At 35.2% G+C, this 19266-nt stretch overlaps 3 protein-coding genes across 6 annotated transcripts in view; 2 read left to right on the top strand and 1 right to left on the bottom strand.

Moving 5' to 3' along the window:
* Positions 1 to 1729: 1729 nt before the first annotated feature.
* LOC101743611 (high mobility group protein 20A) lies at positions 1730 to 5378 on the top strand. The gene is made up of 7 exons (XM_004932124.5): positions 1730 to 2152; positions 2247 to 2406; positions 2506 to 2639; positions 3630 to 3736; positions 3854 to 3961; positions 4313 to 4472; positions 5185 to 5378. The coding sequence occupies exons 1-7, from the start codon at positions 1879 to 1881 to the stop codon at positions 5328 to 5330; spliced, it is 1089 nt and encodes a 362-aa protein (XP_004932181.2). The 5' UTR covers positions 1730 to 1878; the 3' UTR covers positions 5331 to 5378.
* On the bottom strand, positions 5361 to 9282 carry LOC101743855 (histone RNA hairpin-binding protein). Its single transcript, XM_004932127.4, has 5 exons — positions 9020 to 9282; positions 8801 to 8914; positions 8543 to 8630; positions 5845 to 5967; positions 5361 to 5750 (listed from the first exon to the last, which is right to left on the bottom strand). Exons 2-5 carry the CDS (start codon positions 8859 to 8861, stop codon positions 5564 to 5566), a joined length of 459 nt encoding a protein of 152 aa, XP_004932184.1. The 5' UTR covers positions 8862 to 8914; positions 9020 to 9282; the 3' UTR covers positions 5361 to 5563.
* A 3367-nt stretch (positions 9283 to 12649) lies between these two features.
* Positions 12650 to 19266, top strand: part of LOC101735669 (exportin-6) — a 37636-nt gene continuing 31019 nt past the window's right edge. For all 4 annotated transcript variants that reach the window (XM_062669758.1, XM_062669757.1, XM_038012364.2 and 1 more), the window contains exons 1-7: positions 12650 to 12853; positions 12924 to 13133; positions 15151 to 15348; positions 16325 to 16496; positions 16891 to 17020; positions 17087 to 17225; positions 18937 to 19103. In XM_062669758.1, coding sequence (XP_062525742.1) covers positions 12851 to 12853; positions 12924 to 13133; positions 15151 to 15348; positions 16325 to 16496; positions 16891 to 17020; positions 17087 to 17225; positions 18937 to 19103 — 1019 coding nt within the window. In that variant the 5' untranslated portion in view covers positions 12650 to 12850. The remainder of the gene's footprint in view (positions 12854 to 12923; positions 13134 to 15150; positions 15349 to 16324; positions 16497 to 16890; positions 17021 to 17086; positions 17226 to 18936; positions 19104 to 19266) is intronic.

Below are 19266 nucleotides of genomic sequence, written 5' to 3'. Positions count from 1 at the left end.
ACCACTGGATCGGAAACGTGACCCACTGAGAAGATCCGGCGAGAAACTCGGTGGGCTCGCGCATGAGACAGAGTGAGACATGTATTAGGATATATCAATGAAGTAGGAAACCTATGGAAATGAAACGTCAACCAAAATTTCGTGCCACTGTGACGTCATCTGGCCACAAAACATGGCGTCTTTAGTGCTGTACAAAAGATTACAATGTTATCAGGTTTTATCGATAAACGTTCTTGGCTCATTTTATTTTAAATATTGTTGAGTATTATTTATTTGTAGAATTTATACTTTAATGGGAAGTAAGTAGGTATATTGTTATGTGCAAATATGATATGATTTAGATGGGTGAAATCTAAGACAAGTTCGTCCTTCGAATTTGCCAAGTAAACGATATGATGATTTTTAAAAGTTGCTACACTGATTTTATAAAGTTGTCGTTTGTCGCAAAACATAAAGATATGGCGTAGTTCAAGCCATCAGCCCATTTCTAGCATGCTAAATGTTATCGTATTTTGAGTATGTGTTTTTCTTAGACTATAACAATCTATTTTAATTGTTTTGCTGACTCTAAAGTCCGTAACATACTACCGCAATGCACCCCAAGGAAGGTGCGCCGCACCATTTGAATCACTTTCGCTTGAGAGTGATTCAAATTTTAAACTTATCAAGGGACCGCGTGAAAAAAAAAACACCTACAGAACATTTATTCATTAATTACAAACGTCATTCCTTGTGACTTCCTCTCTAAAATCACTTAATTATTAAATATTTAACAAATTTACAATAGTGTTTTACTCACTGCGGAATAAAACTATTTTAGTTAAATAGTTCCGAAGAGATTTTGTCGGTAACCTTTTTCCCGAAATATCTAAACAGAATGTCTAAATATGTTTTGATGACATATTTTAAAGTGGTATTTATGATTAGTGTCATGATGAATAGATTATTAAGTGTATAATCTATGGTGTCATGATCAATAGATTCCGACCGAAAAATGGATTTTTCGGATGAGGGCTCCATAATGAATTTAAATACATATAGATAATAGTTTTAGGGCATCGACTTTCTTGAGATCCTATAAAATACGTTTTAATTATTATTTTTGTATGTTTTAAGCATGATAAATTATGAAATTTTATATAATCAATCATATTAAATCGATATCAAAGTCAATAAATAATGTACAACCCAAAACAGACGGCCGAACTGACGTGACAATGACATTTGGCGCGCTAAACATGGCGGATTTTCGGCCTCATTAGACGGAGACGGAGATATTTACGTATATTCATGTTTCATTTTATGTACGCACTGAAATACTGTTATATTGTTTTCCTGCGAGTTAAAGTGCTGAGTAAGAACGAGATAGATATATGTTTATGTATGTGCCTTCAAAATGGGTGCTATTTATATAAGCAATTGTACGTATAGAACAATATGTCGTGTCCCTACTATATAGGTCTATGGGATATATTCACTTCTCTGTCTCTCTATCTCTCTCTTACATTTGACTCATATCAATTAATTATTAATATTAAAAGAAAATCAGTTAAAAATAAAAAAATCAGGTAAAATATTAATCAAATTATATATGGAAATTACCTATGCTGAAGCTTAGTTGGGCATTATGCCGCATAATGCGCTCTTGTGCTGTGATTGGAAAACAGGGGATAAATTCAAATAAGACTTGACCTAAAGGTCTTAGTTACCAGATCGTAAAATCCCTTAAAAAAGTTAAGTGTTTAATCTATGGTGCTGAGGGTTTTGCTTTGTTTACCTATCTATACCTATTTTCTACTTAGTTTAAACCAAAATCCGATATTAAAGTGTTTAAGTATAGTTATTGTATTGTGTTGGATGTATTGAAGTAAAACAACAATGGAAAGCGATTCTTTAAAATCGGACGTTGTAAATACAGTGAATTCAGAAGTGCAGCCTATTAATATTGAAAAAGACCCGAAACCTGTGACCACTGACTCAAGCTTGACTCAAGTGCCTATAGTATCTAATGTTCATGTGCTTGCTGAAACGCCCGTTGCGATTGACACGGCGGGTGCTTTAAAAGAAGTTCCAAAAACATCACCTAAAAAGCCCAAAAAAAGAAAACCCAAAGCAGCTCGCGATACAACTGCACCCCGTCAACCTCTCACAGGTTTAGCTCTTATTTTAGATGTCTTATTTTTACTTAATTCCTTATTAAAATCTTTTATTTACAATTTTAAGACAAACGAATATTCATATTTAAGGTTATGTAAGATTTTTAAATGAGAGAAGAGATCAGTTGCGAGCACAACAGCCAGATTTGGGTTTTGCAGAATTGACCAGACAGTTAGCTAGCGAGTGGAGTAGACTTCCAGCTGAAGAAAAACAACAATACTTAGATGCTGCAGATCAGGATAAAGAAAGGTTAATCATTAATCAAGTACCTAATTTAAATTTCATGAGATGTAAATAATATATATTTGAAATTATTTTAAATACGAATAGTGTATTTTAAATTAACAGATATGTTAAAGAATGTGCGGAATACAAAAGAACAAATGCTTATAAAGAGTTCACAAAACAACAATCTGATCTGCAAGATGGTAGCTTATCAAAGAAGTTACGGCAGGTTCCTCAAGTAGACGCTTCAGTTTCTGGTAAATCCAATATTCTTTTAAAATTTTCTTTTTTCTTTTCTTTTTACGAAGTCGTCGTGGCCTAAAGGTTAAGACGAATGGTGCATTTGTATCGAGTGATGCACCGGTGTTCGAATCCCGCAGGCGGGTACCAATTTTTCTAATGAAATACGTACTTAACAAATGTTCACGATCGACTTCCACGGTGAAGGAATAACATCGTGCAATAAAAATCAAACCCGCAAAATTATAATTTGCGTAATTACTGGTGGTAGAACCTCTTGTGAGTCCGCACGGGTAGGTACCACCGCCCTGCCGATATCTGCCGTGAAGCAGTAATACGTTTCGGTTTGAAGGGTGGGGCAGCCGTTGTGACTATACTGAGACCTTAAAACTATATCTCAAGGTGTGTGGCGCATGTGCGTTGTAGATGTTTATGGGCTCCAGTAACCACTTAACACCAGGTGGGCTGTGAGCTCGTCCACATATATAAGCAATAAAAAAAAAAATCAATAGAGAACCATATAATCCATAAAAAATATTAGGCGCAACAATTTCTCAAAAACAAGACCAAGCATACGTCTGGTATTACGATCTTGCATGAAGAATCTAGCACATTAGTTTGATGGTTAGGACAGCTGTTATACAATACAATTGTAGTAGCATTTAGACATCCATGTTTACGTCTCTAGCCATATAAACCTACATGAGCCGTGAGCTCATTTGCTCTTTTTATAAAGAAAATAGTGCCATTTGTACCTTACATGAGATTAATTCATAGTAACATTAATATTAAATTCAGTTTAAGGGGAGCTCTTTAAGCATTCATACAGATAGGCATTACATGCTTGCAAAACTAGATGTTGTAATACAATGTTAAAAAATGTTGAATATTGAAGTACACTAAAATTTCACTATTACGTAATATATATATAAAATTAATCCAGCAACTTATTTGATGAAAAAAGTGCTTTGACAAAAAACTAACAATACTTACACTTACTCTTATAGGGGGTACCCAACCAGGAGAAAGTACAGTGTATAGTGCTTCTACAACAAACATGTCTTCACGTCAGACTACCCCACCAAGACCAAGACCATGTATTAATCCTACATCTGTAAGTTCTGCAGTTTATATTGTCAGCATAAAAAGCATAAAGAATTGTTGAATACCTACTTAAATTCAAATTGGAAGGTAAACAAAGTTTTGTAAAGTAGTAAATTTATTGTTACAGGGTGAAATGGAAATACCAATCTTCACAGATCAATTTCTGCAACATAACAAACTGAGAGAATCTGAGTTAAGACAATTAAGAAAGGCAAATTCAGATTACGAACAGCAGGTAAATGGAGCATGAATGGTCCAGCAGCTTTCTATGAGTATTTAATAGCATATTATGATGACTGACTGGCACTCACTGGTACCACCATCTTACCTATTTGGTAGGAGCTAGTGGTCATGGACTCTTGTTTGAAAGATAGAACTTCAGCCATATTTACAATTTTCAAGATGGGTGTTGTTATTCACTTCTATGTCTCTCGGCTTCCTATTTGTTGACAGATGGCCTGTCCTACCAAAAAATATGTACACCACAATATTTATTGTTATTTATACTTCAATCTTACCAAGCACTAAAATGGTGCTTATATAGATAATGATTAAAAATTTTATACATATTTTGTACTTACATCAGAATGCAATCTTACATCGTCACGCAGAAGAGGTAAGCGGCGCTACATCGAAACTCAGAGCTGAAACAGCTGCAGCAGCTGAAAGGACTGCTGCTTTGCTTGCTCATAAACGTAGTCTGGTCGCAGCCTTAGTGCAAGGTCTTCAGACATTAGCTTTACCAGGTAGTCAATGTGTAATTATTCAACACTAATTTTATTGAGTAAATTGTCATTTTATGTTTTATTTATCAAAACCATGAGTTTCAAATTGACATTGTGACCATGTATTGTCATTGAAACTAATGCTTTGACTGAAACACTAGCTTTAAGCAGTGTATAAGGGTTCCATAACCTCTAAACACACCAGGGGTTAGATGGTCTACTACATAAAGTATAGAAGTTTAGTAACAAAATCAAGAATTCGCTATTCACTAATACTGCTATGCATATTTATCATTCCCTTAAGGTTAAATTATTATTTTTTAATTGCTTAGATGGGTGGACGAGCTCACAGCCCACCTGGTATTAAGTGGTTACTGGAGCCCATAGACATCTATAACGTAAATGCGCCACCCATCTTGAGATATAAGTTCTAAGGTCTCAGTATAATTACAACGGCTGCTCCACCCTTCAAACCGAAACGCATTACTGCTTCACGGCGGAAATAGGCAGGGCGGTGGTGCCTACCTGTGCGGACTCACAAGAGGTCCTACCACCAGTATTTACGCAAATTATAATTATATATTATTCCTTCACCGTGGAAGTCAATCGTGAACATTTGTTGAGTATGTATTTCATTAGAAAAAATTAATTTCATTGCAATTAGAATGTTGTGATATTTCAGTTTTTACATAATATGCATAATGAGCAATATAGACAGTTTGTTTGTTTTCAGGTGGACCAACTGGGGCTACTGAAGATAATATTGATGAATACATGGAAAAATTACAGAATCTCACTAACATAATAGATAATAAAAATACAGCAATAATTAAACAGGCTCGAGAGATTTTAAATAAAATAGAACTGCCAAATACCTAGACAGTTGTATTTTAGAAAAATAAAAAAATGTTACAGATATATAACAAATTTTATTTTATTTTGTATTAAAACACTATGATGACAAAATGTCTTATTTTACCAATATCTAACTAGCTGGCTAGTTGTGGTGTGGTCTGTGATATCATTTATACATGTGTAATATATTTATACAACACATATATGTATATTGTGGGCTTAAATATCTATCAAGAATATAAATTTATTTATTATTCCTAATCGGAAGAGTCATCATCATTAACTTTCTTATTAGCATCATTGCATTCTTTCTTTACTTCTCCAAAGTTGGGATCGAATTCATGTAGATTTTTTCTCCAAAGCTTTATTAACATATCCCATGACCGCCTACTATATTTCAAGTATTTATCTGGAGTCTTTGGTAGTTCTTTAGTCCTTTTGTTTCTGAAATAATTGTAAGTAATTGTTATGCGACTTTTTCACCTTATGACATGATAAATTCATTTGTTTTTTTATTATATTATTTTTGATTACTTACAGTGGAATTTGTTGAACATAATTTTGATACCCAACTGTGTTTTTTCCATAATCAATTTGCTTTTGGCGCCTCTGTAGTACTTCAGGATCAGTCTCGTATTCGACCAATTTAACTACAAGATTTCTGAAATCATCAGTAATAATATATTTTTCTTGGAGTTTTTGTGGATTCGCTACTACTGTATCTTAAAGGCGCAACATTAATCATGCACCTGTTAGACTTACCCGTATCAAATATAAAAAATGTGAAATCTGTAAAGGGTCTTGAATTTATTATATGGTTCTTAAATGGGTCTTAATGGGTTTACTTTCAGACTACGCTATAATATAATAGCATATAGTACATACTATCTCACTGTTGGTAGGTCCTCTTTACTGGTGGTAGGACCTCTTGCGAGTCTGCACGGGTGGGTACCACCACCCTGCCTGTTTCTGCTGCGAAGCAGTAATGCGTTTTTCGGTTTGACGGGTGGGGCAGTCGTTTTAACTATACTGAGACCTTGGAACTCGTATCTCAAGGTGGGTTGGCGGCATTTACGTTGTAGATGTCTATGAGCTCCAGTAACCACTTAACACCAGGTGGGCTGTGAGCTCGTCCACCCATCTAAGCAATAAAAAAAACAGGCTAATAGATATCATCTCCTTATACCTATTCCTATTTATTTTAGAAATTAGATGATCTATATCTACTCTATTTTTGTATTTTTTCACAACGCGTATTTTCATCAATATGATTACTTTTTAATGAGCTTCATGATAGTATTCTATTATGGACAAACACCAGTAGTGCCAGGAGTACTTTTTTCCTTTCTACTCACTGCTAGTCTAACGGGCTCATTGCCACGGCCATCATTGGCCCTAGGAAGAGCAGTGCCTCGCAGAAAGAGAACCAGATTCAATCCACTGAGAAGGTCAGTGGGTCCATGGGTTAGTTTGCTCATCACCAATCCTTAAACACAGCCCACTGAGTTTCACTTCGTAACTTCTCAGTGGAACAGATTCAGTGATAGCTTCTGTGAAGCACTGCTCTTGCTAGGGCTAGTGTTAGGAAATTCTCTCAAGTAGAGCCCATGAGCTCATCTACCCTTTCAGGCGTAGCTGGTATAGCTTCTTAGATTATCAACGAATAGAGTTTGAAGCTGGTGTTTGTAAAGCCTAAAAGCACAGAGTGAATCCGGGATCTGACAAGACATGCTTCAGGTGATTGCAGCTTTGTGTTGCCCTGCCACCTGGCTCAGATATGTAACTAGCGGTAGTCACAATAAGAGGGTTTTTGTGTCCGCTTTTGAAACACATTTCATAACAAGTGTCTCATTTCTCTTGTAAATAAATTAAACAATTTATACAAAATTGAGTTTGTGAATGATGAAAAGTTACCAGTTAACAACTACATTATGTTTATTCAAACCCACAACATTAAATGATACAAAATGGATCAAAATCAATTTAAGACAACTAGTTTTAAAGATAATTAAGTTTGATTGTACCTGACATGTTACTCAATAACTTGTTACATTTCTTTATAAAGAAAATTGTAATGCATTATTTCATTGAACTATGAGATAGCATCTTTGATTGAACATAGCCAAAGTAAAACTAAAATCTGACCTAGATTTCACTGGATTTCAATAAAAAATTTAATTCTTCTTAGGCAGTGGCTTGGCTCTGCCCCTGGTATTGCTAAAATCCATGGGCAGCTGTAACCACTCACCATCAGGTGGACACGTACTTATGGATCCATTCGATCCAATAACCTTTGCATTAGACGTCTTCAGCTCTAACACTAGGAGCAGGCTTAGGGACCCTAAAATTCCTTGGGCCCGAGATCTGCTTCCAACACCTTGCAGACCGTTGAGTCCCACATACCCCGCGCGCCCCCTAGGCGCGGGGACCTCGTAGGAGGTTCGGCTTCCGGCCCGAAAAAAAAAAGGCCTCGGTAACCGTACCGAATTCGACAAAGAGGTCAACCTGCAACCTCAGAGAACCCAAGAAACTCAGCAAGTCGCGATTCCAAATCAAATCAAAAAATTTTCAACATCAAAAAGAACTACCTCCAATTTACAAAAACTAGCCTTCGTCCTGAGAACATCTGGCTTTTTTAAATATTCTTTTTTACAAGATGTATTATAATGTAACAATTATTGCAATATTGAAATGCCCGGAGCGAGCAACTCATTCCCACTTTGTGCAATCTTCTAGATAATCATTGACTTAATAGTAAGCTTTATTGCACAGATGTTCTTTAATAGTTTTCTTAAACCTATGTATATGTAGGTTCTGAACATCTTGTGGGATTTTATTGTACAGGCACAAACAAACACCCGAATGAATTTTCGGTCCGATGATTCCGATCCGGTAGTAGATTCATTCGCGAAGCAATTGCTCTTGAGTTGTTAGGTCTCCTTTGGAGGCACTCTGGCAGTTGTTAGAAAATCCCAGCCCTCCTGGCTGAGCCTTTGTTTGCCCACCTGTCCTAGTGAAAGTGGAAAGGCCTCTGGGCCACCAGAATCTTTCAATCATAAAAAAAAGAAAACCATCAGGTGGACCGTATGCACATCTGCCTACAAGGACAACAAAAAAAATTACAAAATCAGAGAAGTTTCTTAATTAAATTTTGCTCTCAGGTGCTCACTTTAAGCCCTGTATACCTATTGAATATTTCCTCTTATAGTTCCCCTAATACACTCCAAAATAATTACCCTTCATTTTCAACATCTGATTTGAGCTTCTTTCTGTTTTTTGAGTCTTCTCCAGTGTGAGTTATAGAGTTCATGGATTTATCTGTAACTGAAAGTATGAAAAAAATTATAATGCTTTTTCTAAAACTTACGATATTCCTCCACAGAGCACCAGAATTAAAATAAATATAACAATGCGTCTAACTATTTAAAGTTAGGTCTAACTAAATATTTTAGGGTTATATGATCATATAACTGTGTGGTGGTTGAACTTTTTACCTGTAATCTTGTCCTCAGATTCTTCATGTTCAAGTCTCCTTTTTTTATAACAGCTTGCCATAGTTTCACAGGGCTATATTTATCATTTCATTTAAGTGTCAGACTTCACTAAAACTAATTCGAAATAGTTTTGTTGTGAAATTGATTGACGAAGAATAGTAATGTAAAATTATTAAACTACGGAATTATTATAACGACACATAGTGTTTTAGTATTTACTTATTTTATCAGGGTTCGTTGGTAGACAATGCACAGGGCGAAATTTAAGTTTACCCATGTATTTGTTGTGTTTGTGCAATAAATTTTTATTTCGCTTAAATTAGGTATTGAATTCTTTGGTTCTTATCTATTCTAAAATCATTGATCGAAAGCTCATCACAGAACACTATACTGCTATGTTCATTCTTAAATTCTTAAATATTTCAAGAAAACTTCTAAAATAAACAGTCAACGAAAAATTAAACGAGGCAACAAATTTTTTAATTGATATGATATTTTTAAAGCAAAGGAAACATGGCCCATACACTTATTCACTTTGTAAGTGAGGTCGAAATCATACCTGCTGTGTGAAAAATGAAATGAAATACAATTATAATATGAGGTTAGATAAAACAATATAACTGTTGGTGCTAGATGAAATGATATGAAACAACAACTCAGAAAATTATTGAAAATTTGATTTTAATGAGAGCTCAGAATCGAGATCCATTGACTTTTTGGAGGAAAAAATTCCAGAAGTCAACAGGTGATAAAGGTGTTAAATATTGTAGATATTTCAAAATCATCAGATAATTTAAAATTTTCAACTTGCGTTCAGGTTTGCGTATTCGTGCGCATGTGAGTGACCGGTGTAACTCTACACCAATGAAGTTTAAAGGTCTATGCTCTACACCTACATACAGCTAATGTCACAGTTGGAATCATAAATTTAAACACATTATTTGGTTGGAATTAAAATATTATTATAGACGTTGGACTTTTTGGTGGGAGCGCGAGGAGTGAAGTTCTGTGATTTGTTTTATTTTGTCTATTTCGTGTTTCTTCAGGTTTAAATGTGTAATAGAATAGAAAAGCCCTTTATTCCATACCATTACATTTTATTTTATTTTTAGTGTATTTAGTAAATGCATGGACCCTCTCAGGTAAAGGCCTCCTCCAAAGATTTCCATTTTGTTTTGTCTCTGGCGACATATGTCCAGTGTAGTCCAGCAACTTTTCTAATGTCGCCATGTCGTCCTCCCAGCGCGTGTACTGTCTACCGACGCGCCGCTTGCCCTGTGGACCGTCCCATGCAGTTACTTTAGATGTCCATCTCCCATCCCCGAGTCGTGCTACGTGGCCAGCCCACTTAAATTTCAATCTTTGAGCATATTCGAGAGTGTCCACTGTTTTGGTTATGCTTCTTATCTTTCTATGACGGATTCTGTGTGTCTTTCTTATGTTGAGCATGTTGCGTTCAATTCCCCTCTGGCACGTTATTAATTTATTTTTTATGTTACACGTAAATGTCCACGTCTGGCAACCGTATGTAAGACACGGCAATATACAAGTGTCCATCATTTTCTTTTTCACTTCTGTTGGCATGTTACTTTTCATTACTTCTTTGTAACTCCAGAACTTATTCCACGTAATTCTTAATCTGCGCTCCACCTCTAGTTCATTGCTATTGTTGTGAAGCGCTATCTGCTTTCCTGAGTAGATTATTGTTCCACGTACTGTATTGGTTTGTGTTCTAGTGAGATGGTTCTTCTACAACTGTTTGTCATGATGTTTGTTTTTTTCAGGTTAATTTCTAATCCAACTTGTCTGCTAGCTTCATGTAATGACTGTATCATGCGCTCTAAGTTACCACCAGTTTCAGATAGCAGTACCAAGTCATCTGCGAACCTTAGATGACTTAGGCATTCACCTTTGATATACAAGCCATACTTTTTCCAGTCTAATTGATTTATAATTGATTCCAATACTGCAATAAATAGTTTTGGAGACAATAGATCCCCTTGTCTCACTCCTCTATTAATTTTGAAATCAGAGCCAATTGTTTCCAGTTTGACTTTACTGACACTATTGTTATATTATTTTTTTATAACTTGTATATCACTTTCCACTCCTTGTTGAATTAATGCCTCCCATATGCTTGTGTGTGAAATGCTGTCGAAAGCCTTCTGGTAATCTATAAAAGCTATATAGAGCGGTCTTTGCTTCTCTTGGTATTTTTCTTTAATAAGTTCCAGCGTGTGTATGTGATCTACGGTTGAATATCCCTTACGAAAGCCAGCTTGCTCTATGGGCTATCTCTTTTCTTAAGTTTCAGATATTCTTCGATTAATTATGGAAGAGAAAAGCTTGCAAACTGTTGCCAAAAGGTTTATTGGCCTGTAATTGCTGATGTCATTAGGGTTACCTTTTTTATACAGCAAGATTATAATGGATTCTGACCACTGTGATGCAAGTATATCACATCCATGTTTAATTGCTTCATCAGTAATGAAATCTGGGCCTGGGCTCTTCTCCAATTTTAACTTATTTAGTTTAGTTATTTAGTTTATATTATTATTTTCGGGGTTGTTGTATGTTCCTGTTTGTTGTTGTTTATTTGTTGTATATTCGCACCGTACAGGTTTTTATAAAATTCTGTAGCAATATTAATTATATCTCTACGGCTGTGGGTTGTTTGTCCTGATTGGTTTAATTTCTCAATCCAAGTTTTATTTGTTCGAAATTATTTTATTACTTTTTTTTTAATTTTTTCCCCGTGTAAGGTAAGTTTGTATTTTTTGATTCCGGTAGTTTATATAGTCATATTTTATGTATTTACTCGTCAGTTTATAAAGTGCTCATATGTTCGTTTTTTTCTAATCGTGACTTCCTTGGCGTTTTTTTGTAACATTTGTCTCTTATTTAATAATGTAATTGTCCTCTCTGAGAGAATTTTGTGTCTAGTAAAGGTATTCTTAACCTGTCGTGTTTTTGACTGACTGACTTTGATAATATATAATAATTTGTTATAAAAATCCTGCACTGTCGTCTCCAATTGATAGTCGACGAAGTTTGATGATATCTGATGCCTCAGATTTTGCTTGTATGCTTCAATTGCTTCTCTCGTTTTTAAAGTACTATTGCGGTTGTTAGTAAATTTTATTCGACTTTTCTTTGATACTTTTAAAGTTATTGTAGCTCTTACCATTCTATGGTCTGTAGAGAAGTTAGGGTTCAGCTTTTCTATATATAGGAATAGCTTACACTTGACAGTATATAGTCGATTTCATTCTTGTGTACTCCGCTGGGTGATGACATCATACTTTATTTCTTTCAGGGCTTCTTCGAGCTCTAATAGTCTTTCAAATGAAGAGAGGGTTTTTGCGTTATATGTTGCTATGTATAACTTGTTTGTTGATAGATTTCCGGATTTTGGGCAATTTCTAATTGTTTCTTTGAAGGCTGTGGTCAATCTCTTCCACGGTGACCAGCCGGCTTGTTACCGTGTAATAACGGTGGTTTATTAACTGTTTAATATCTGTGAAAGTGCACAAATATGGGAAATGAAATAAAGCCGCTGGACGTAACTTCTCGGGATCCTCCAAAAAGTCCACTGAAAAAATCTCAGTAAATGATCACCATTTTACTGAGATTATATTTCATCCCATATCATCTCATTTCATTTAATTTCATCCCAGTTGATTAATGTCTCAAATTAATCATCTTCATTTCATTTCATTTTATTTCACTCCATTTTATCATTTTTCATAAAAAAAATAATATAAATTAAAATAAGACGTGACTTAAAAGTCTTAGTAACCAGGTAATAAAATCCCTTTAAAAAAATTATAGAAGTTGAATATACGTCAAATGTCAAAAATAGTCAAGATGGAAAAACATAAAAAAAAAACTTTATTTAAGTTGATGAAAACACTGTTCAATTAATAAATAGTAATTGTACAGAAAACGTTACAAAAAAAATCATTTAAATGTTTTGAATAAAGCCTTATTCATTTCATAATAATAATAAAAATAATGTGAAATTATTTCTTAGATGTTATTTAAAAAATCATGGTAAGAAATAATAGTAGAAAATGTTGGAAGTTTAAAAGCACATTGATTGTATCTTAAAACAAATTTTCAGACCGAACAACATATCGACGAGGCTTTAGCCTCTTTGGATATTCTCATGTCGGAGTTTTTTGCTCCGACGACAACTAATATAAGAAAACGTGAAATTGAAAGCATGCTGGAAGACTTTTCAAATCGCAGAGACTCGTGGAAACATTGTCTCCTATTTCTTCAAAAGTCACAGAATCAGTATGTTTTGATGTTCTCTCTAACGACGTTAGAGGTAAAGGTTTATTTTATTTTATTGCTCTATTATGGTCTAAATGACCAGGAATTTCCAAAGTAGTAGAAATCGGTTTCTTACGGGTTGAAACGAAACGAAGAGGAAATTTTTTTTCGTCATGTGCACTTTTTCTAAGATTGACTAATATTTGAGTAGGATTGTTGTTGTACCTCTAAAAACTCAACTAGTCCATAAGCGTGCACAAGTTCATACAAGATGCAAACTTAGCAAGTCAATGAGTATAAACAAGTTCATGCAAGATAATGTGTATGAGTGTACAAATCTTTCAGACACATTTTGATTTTCTCTGTATTGGACACATCCAACAGAGGTCATATAATTAAGAACAATTTGAAGTTCCAGGTTTTTTTAACCCAAATCATGTTTTGTGTATTATGCATTCTTAGAAGTATCTAATTATTTTATGAAATAATCACATAAATCTATTTAACACATAAATAATACATAGAATAAAACTATTAATAATTTTATTTAAAAAATTTACTTATTCCCCCCCATGGTAACAAACAAAACTACAAATAATTAATTGATTTATTAAACTGCTTTAGAGTTAGTTTTTTTTTATGAAATTAAGATCATATAAATCATATGAAAGTGAATGTATAAAGAAAAAAAGGTATTTAATACTTTTGAAACTAAAATTAATAGTTAGTACCAAGTCCATAGCTTTTAATATCAACTTGGCAGATAAAGTTCTATTCTTCTATTAGACTTCATAAAGCTTTCTTAAATCACCACACTGAGAAATATTATGTTTCAAATCAAACATATATCTTGACTTCGCACCTAAGATGCTGTAATGGGCTTAGATCTGGGCTGTTAGCTGGACACTCTTAAGACAGAAACTAATGGCAATGTGAGAAATTCCTTTATGGTACATACAATAAATAACCAGAAGCACATTTTCGTTGTAAGGTTACATTGTTTCTTTCAATATGTTTTTGTCTTTGAAGTGATCTATGTTTCCTTCTATTAGCTTAACAGGTTCCATATCATGTCCAGACTTTTATTTTTCCCAACCACAGAACCAGACTAACTTATTTAATTAATTAAGTGCTTAAGATTAGATTATCCACAAAAGAAGGTAGAAAGGACATCACATCACAAAATTTCAAATCGCATAGAATATAACCATGTCACCTTTGCTATGGTGTGTAGTAAAGACCCTGTCAAATATAATGTGCTTATATTAAGCTATTATGTAATTTTCTAAAATTTTTTTTTTTTCTTATTGGCCTTGTAGGCAGACGAGCATACGGCCCACCTGATGGTGAGTGGTTACCGTTGCCCACGGACTTCAGCAATGCCAGGGGCAGAGCCAAGCCGCTGCCTACCGCTAGCCAAGCCGCTGCCTACCGCTAGCCAAGCCGCTGCCTACCGCTAGCCAAGCTGCTGCCTACCGCTAGCCAAGCCGCTGCCTACCGCTAGCCAAGCCGCTGCCTACCGCTGTATAAATGATAAATATAAAATGTATAAATGATAAATTTAAATAACTCGTTTTATTAACAAATCGTAAATTATCACTCTTCTTTGTAAACCTTCCTTTTAATTACAGAAACAAAGCTCTGCTCTAAAAAGATACTACTTTATTTTGAACTTGAAATTATTTTCTGCATTTGACACTTTAGTACTCCTTGCTATCTAGTGCTTAACTTAATTATCAACCTCTCATTATACTTGAAACACAGTTTTAAGTACAAAAGTGGTGTGAAATAAAACAAGGAACAGCCTTATTACTTAATTTCGTCTTTACTAAATTAATGAGCCATGATATTATAATTTTTTTTTATCTCAGCCCTTTAATAGCTTGAAAGATACAGGTAGTAAAATTTAAGTCAGCAAAATACATTGAAATGTTTGAAATGAGACTCATTTCTCAAGGTGGGTTAAGTTGTTCATGTCTATGGCCTCCGGTAACTGCTTAACACCAGCGGACCGAGAATTTCTTCAACCACTAGTCCATGCAAAAATAAATAATATTTAAATTTCCTTCCAGAACACTATCAACAGACAATGGATTGGTATATCAGATGAAAACAAGACAGAGATCAGGTTAACACTATGGAATGAATTAATGGCAAAACATGAAATTATGTTATACTTCATAAGAAACAAAATGGCCCACCTTATGGTTTCAATAGCCAAATATGATTGGCCACATTTATATGAGGATTTCTTTAGTAATATTGTCGAGGTATGAATAAAAATATGAAAGTCATGTAATTTTCAAAGATCTGAAATGATTGTAGATAACTCTTGAAGTTATTGATGAGTATGTATACAAGGGACGCGTCGTTTCCGGTGCTCCCGATCCACTATCGGTGCTTTTAGGTATCTCAAGTACCGGTTATCGTTCTCGTCGAACCCATCACGTGCGACGAAGGGTTCGGCGAGTAAATTAACCCATGGACACGCCGTTTCTTGCCGGATCTTCTCAGTGGGTCGCGTTTCTGATCTGGTGGTAAATTCTGCAAAGTACTGCCCCTGTTAGGGCTAGTGTTAGCAACGTCACCAGGTTAGAGCCCCGTGAGCTCACCTACTCGTTCTCTAAATCTAGCATGAACCCTCGAGGTCACTAGAATAGGTAGGAGAAAAAAAATATATATAACTAGCTGACTTGGAAAATGTTGTTTTGCCATATATAAGATGTCTAGGGAATTTCTAGTGTAGAAAAAAAAACGGACTTGTAAGTGTGTAAGGATGTGGTAAATGAGTGAAAGAGGCATGTAGGGCTGTGAACGATGAGGGAATATAAAAATAACAAAACCTCATTCAACCACATAATGCCTCACTATAACAAAAAAAAATATCCAAAAATAAATGTTTGGGATTGGACAACCCTTGTCACTTAGGGGTATGTTTTTTTTTCTTGCTTAATCGCTTACAATCGAAGCTCTTCAAAAGGCTTAAAATTGCCCAAAGAGTAATGGACAAGTCTATGCTTCTCTTTTCCAACTTATCTGAAATAGTTCACAAAATCTGAAAATGTTGCATACAAAAATTAATCTGTTTGTACTTTCATACCAGTATTCAATTGCAGAATATTGGCACTTGGATATTATCATGATACCAACATCATCAATTATGTGTTATTTTATTTAATATTAAAGTTAGTAAAATGAAAAATGCATGATTGTTTCTTGGTGACTTCCTTTTAATTTTCATTACAGTTAATAAAACGTGAAGGCCGAGAGTGCTTACTAGGTCTCATACTAGCACAGGCTGCAAGCGAAGAATTAGGAGTTGCACGTGATACTGGTGTACTGTTGCCTTCTGCTAGGAGGAATCAATTAGAGCGACTAATGCTGAAAGGAATGCCACAGATGCTGGCAGCCCTTAGTGGTAATTAAATTTATATAAATAACATTTCTGGGAGAAAAGTTTTGGTGGCCTTACAAAATTGTTAAATTACATATATATATATATATATATATATATATATATACAAAATAAACAAGCATACTATTTTTAAGGGGGTGTTGTAGATAGCTTAATAAAATATATTAATAATAGTTGTGATCTACTAGGTAAATCTAGCAGTTGCATCTGTGTTGGATCAATAATGTGAATGCATTTACTTAATGATTACTCACTGATGGCAGTTCCCTCATATTTTTGGTTCTGTTACAAAATTTACTTTTATTGCCGTTTTATTCCGTCGTAGAGAAATGATATGATATTCCAGCAGTTGTGATCGAAGCTGTAATGTCATGCTTAAAAAATCATATTGTTTTAGCAATTTTAGAGAAAAACGCTCAGAAAGAAGGTCAATCCAATCCTCCACCATCACCCACAAATGGTGCTCCACAGACTTCAGCTCTCCCAGACCTATTAGCAAATGCTCACGAAATACAAGCTGTAGATAAGTAAGTATAAATATATAAACACCAAGGACATTTTACAAAATAAAATAATTAACTTTTTCTTTTTAGGTGTCTGAATATGGAAAATGTAGTGAAGTGTTTGACTACATTACAGCATTTATTTTCATGGTTACCACTATCTTCCCATGTGCCGCCTTCTCTTGTTACCACAGTATTCTATTGGGGGAGTATAGCCACACAGTCAATGGTATGTTCACCGTAAAAATCATAAAAATTTAATAAACCAATGGAGTGGGTTATTTCGGTTCCTAACATCAATATTTAAGAAAAAATGACCACACTTACTAATCCAATATATAGTGATACATTACTTGTCGTTATAAAACAGTAACTAAATTTTCAGACCATAAATATTTATTATAGTTAAATGTTTTCTTGGTTGAGAAAAAAAACCAATTAGAACATAATTTTTGAGTCTTTTAGCTATGTGGCAAAATGAATGTCTGGAATTTGAAGGTAATATTGTATAATCCTTTTCATAATTGTGTATCAGAACCAGTATAATAAAAAATACTTCTACCATCCACCTATGTAAAGCTCACCCTCTTTAAGAACGGCTAGCTGGTAGAATAACTCAATTGTTGAGTTAAGCTCGCCGTTTTATAACTTTTCGCAATTATTATATTGTATTAACTGTGTGTACAACAAAGAATAAAGAAAAATATTTTATTAGCGATAGTAAATAACCAGTGCAAATAATCGCATTAGGTTAGAAGTCATTAAAGAGCTCAAATAAACTTAGCCAAAAATTTGTTTCAAACAAGCTATCAGTTGTTTTTGAGATATGTATTTGAAATATTACAATACATGCAATTTTTCGGCTGCATACATCTTAAGAGCACAGAATAAGGTCGATTTTACTACATATTTGCAAAAAAGCTTACAATTCATGTGTAGTTTTCTACTGCTTTTAAGTATGGCAATCGGAAAAAATGTATATAAAAAATGTTATAGGCCTAAATTAGATTAAGTTGTTTTATTTAAAATTATAATCAATTGGGATGAAATAAAATTTTAATAAAACGATGGTTCTTTACTGAGACCTCAGTGGACTTTTTGGAAAAATTCAAATAGCCAGTTCAGCGAATTCGTTTCATTTATCACATTTGTGCACTTTCACAGAGGCTAAACGGTTAATAAACCCCGTTAGTACAAGTTCAAACTTGGAGAAATGCTAAAATAGCAAAATACAACTTAGCTCCGTAACCGTATTTCGTCTTTTTTTTTTTTTTTTTTTTTTTTTATTGCTTTGATGGGTGGACGAGCTCACAGCCCACCTGATGTTAAGTGGTTACTGGAGCCCATAGACATCTACAACGTAGACGCGCCACCCACCTTGAGATACAAGTTCTAAAGTCTCAGTATAGTTACAACGGCTACCCCACCCTTCAAACCGAAACGCATTACTGCTTCACGGCAGAAATAAGCAGGGCGGTGGTACCTATCCGCGCGGACTCACAAGTGGTCCTACCACCAGACTCACAAGTGGTCCTACCACCAGACTCACAAGTGGTCCTACCACCAGACTCACAAGTGGTCCTACCACCAGACTCACAAGTGGTCCTACCACCAAAGAGTTCGGCAAAGAGTTCGACGTGCAACCTAACCTAAACATCAGCCGTTGAGTTTCTCGCCGGATCTTCTCAGCGGGTCGCGATTCCGATCCCTTAGTAGATTCATTTGCGAAGCAGCTACTGTTGAGTTGTTAGGTCTGCCTTGGAGGCACTCGGGTAGCTGTTAGCAAATCCCGCCCCTCCTGTCTAAGCCATTGCTCGCCCACGTGTCCTTGTGAAACTGGAAAGGCCTCGACCAGTAATTCATCAAACATAAAAAACTTAGCTCCTCGCGTTCTCGTTGAAAAGTCTATGTAATTTTTTGTTACTGTGTTTGTGTTCCAGAGCGGGGAGGCAGCGCTGGCGGGGTTGGGGGGTGTGTGCGAGTTGTTGTACCGACGTTACGCGCCGCCCTCGTCGGCTGCCACGGCGCTGCGGCTGCATCACGCCGCGTTGCGTTTGCTTCGGCACCTCACGCACGCACCTCATCAACTACCACACCTACATCACGAGTAAGCGATTAGTATAAATAAATTTCCCTGCCTATTTCTACCGTGAAGCAGTAATGCGTTTCGGTTTGAAGGGTGGTGTAGCCGTTGTAACTGTAACTATACCTGGGACCTTAGAACTTATATCTTAAGGTGGGTGGCGCATTTACGTTGTGGATTTCTATGG

The sequence above is a fragment of the Bombyx mori genome, chromosome 8, assembly GCF_030269925.1.
Source record: "Bombyx mori chromosome 8, ASM3026992v2".
NCBI classification, from domain to species: domain Eukaryota; kingdom Metazoa; phylum Arthropoda; class Insecta; order Lepidoptera; family Bombycidae; genus Bombyx; species Bombyx mori.
Note: the sequence above shows the minus strand (reverse complement) of the source record. Positions and strands in the feature narration are given on the sequence as shown.

Coding starts and splice junctions, on each gene's coding strand:
- LOC101743611 (XM_004932124.5), top strand. CDS start 1,879: ATGGAAAGCGATTCTTTAAAATCGGACGTTGTAAATACAGTGAATTCA. Junction 2,153..2,246: donor ACCCCGTCAACCTCTCACAG/GTTTAGCTCTTA, acceptor TTCATATTTAAG/GTTATGTAAGATTTTTAAAT. Junction 3,737..3,853: donor CATGTATTAATCCTACATCT/GTAAGTTCTGCA, acceptor TTATTGTTACAG/GGTGAAATGGAAATACCAAT.
- LOC101743855 (XM_004932127.4), bottom strand. CDS start 8,861: ATGGCAAGCTGTTATAAAAAAAGGAGACTTGAACATGAAGAATCTGAG. Junction 8,631..8,800: donor ATCTGAGGACAAGATTACAG/GTAAAAAGTTCA, acceptor TCATACTTTCAG/TTACAGATAAATCCATGAAC. Junction 5,968..8,542: donor TCAGATGTTGAAAATGAAGG/GTAATTATTTTG, acceptor TGATGATTTCAG/AAATCTTGTAGTTAAATTGG.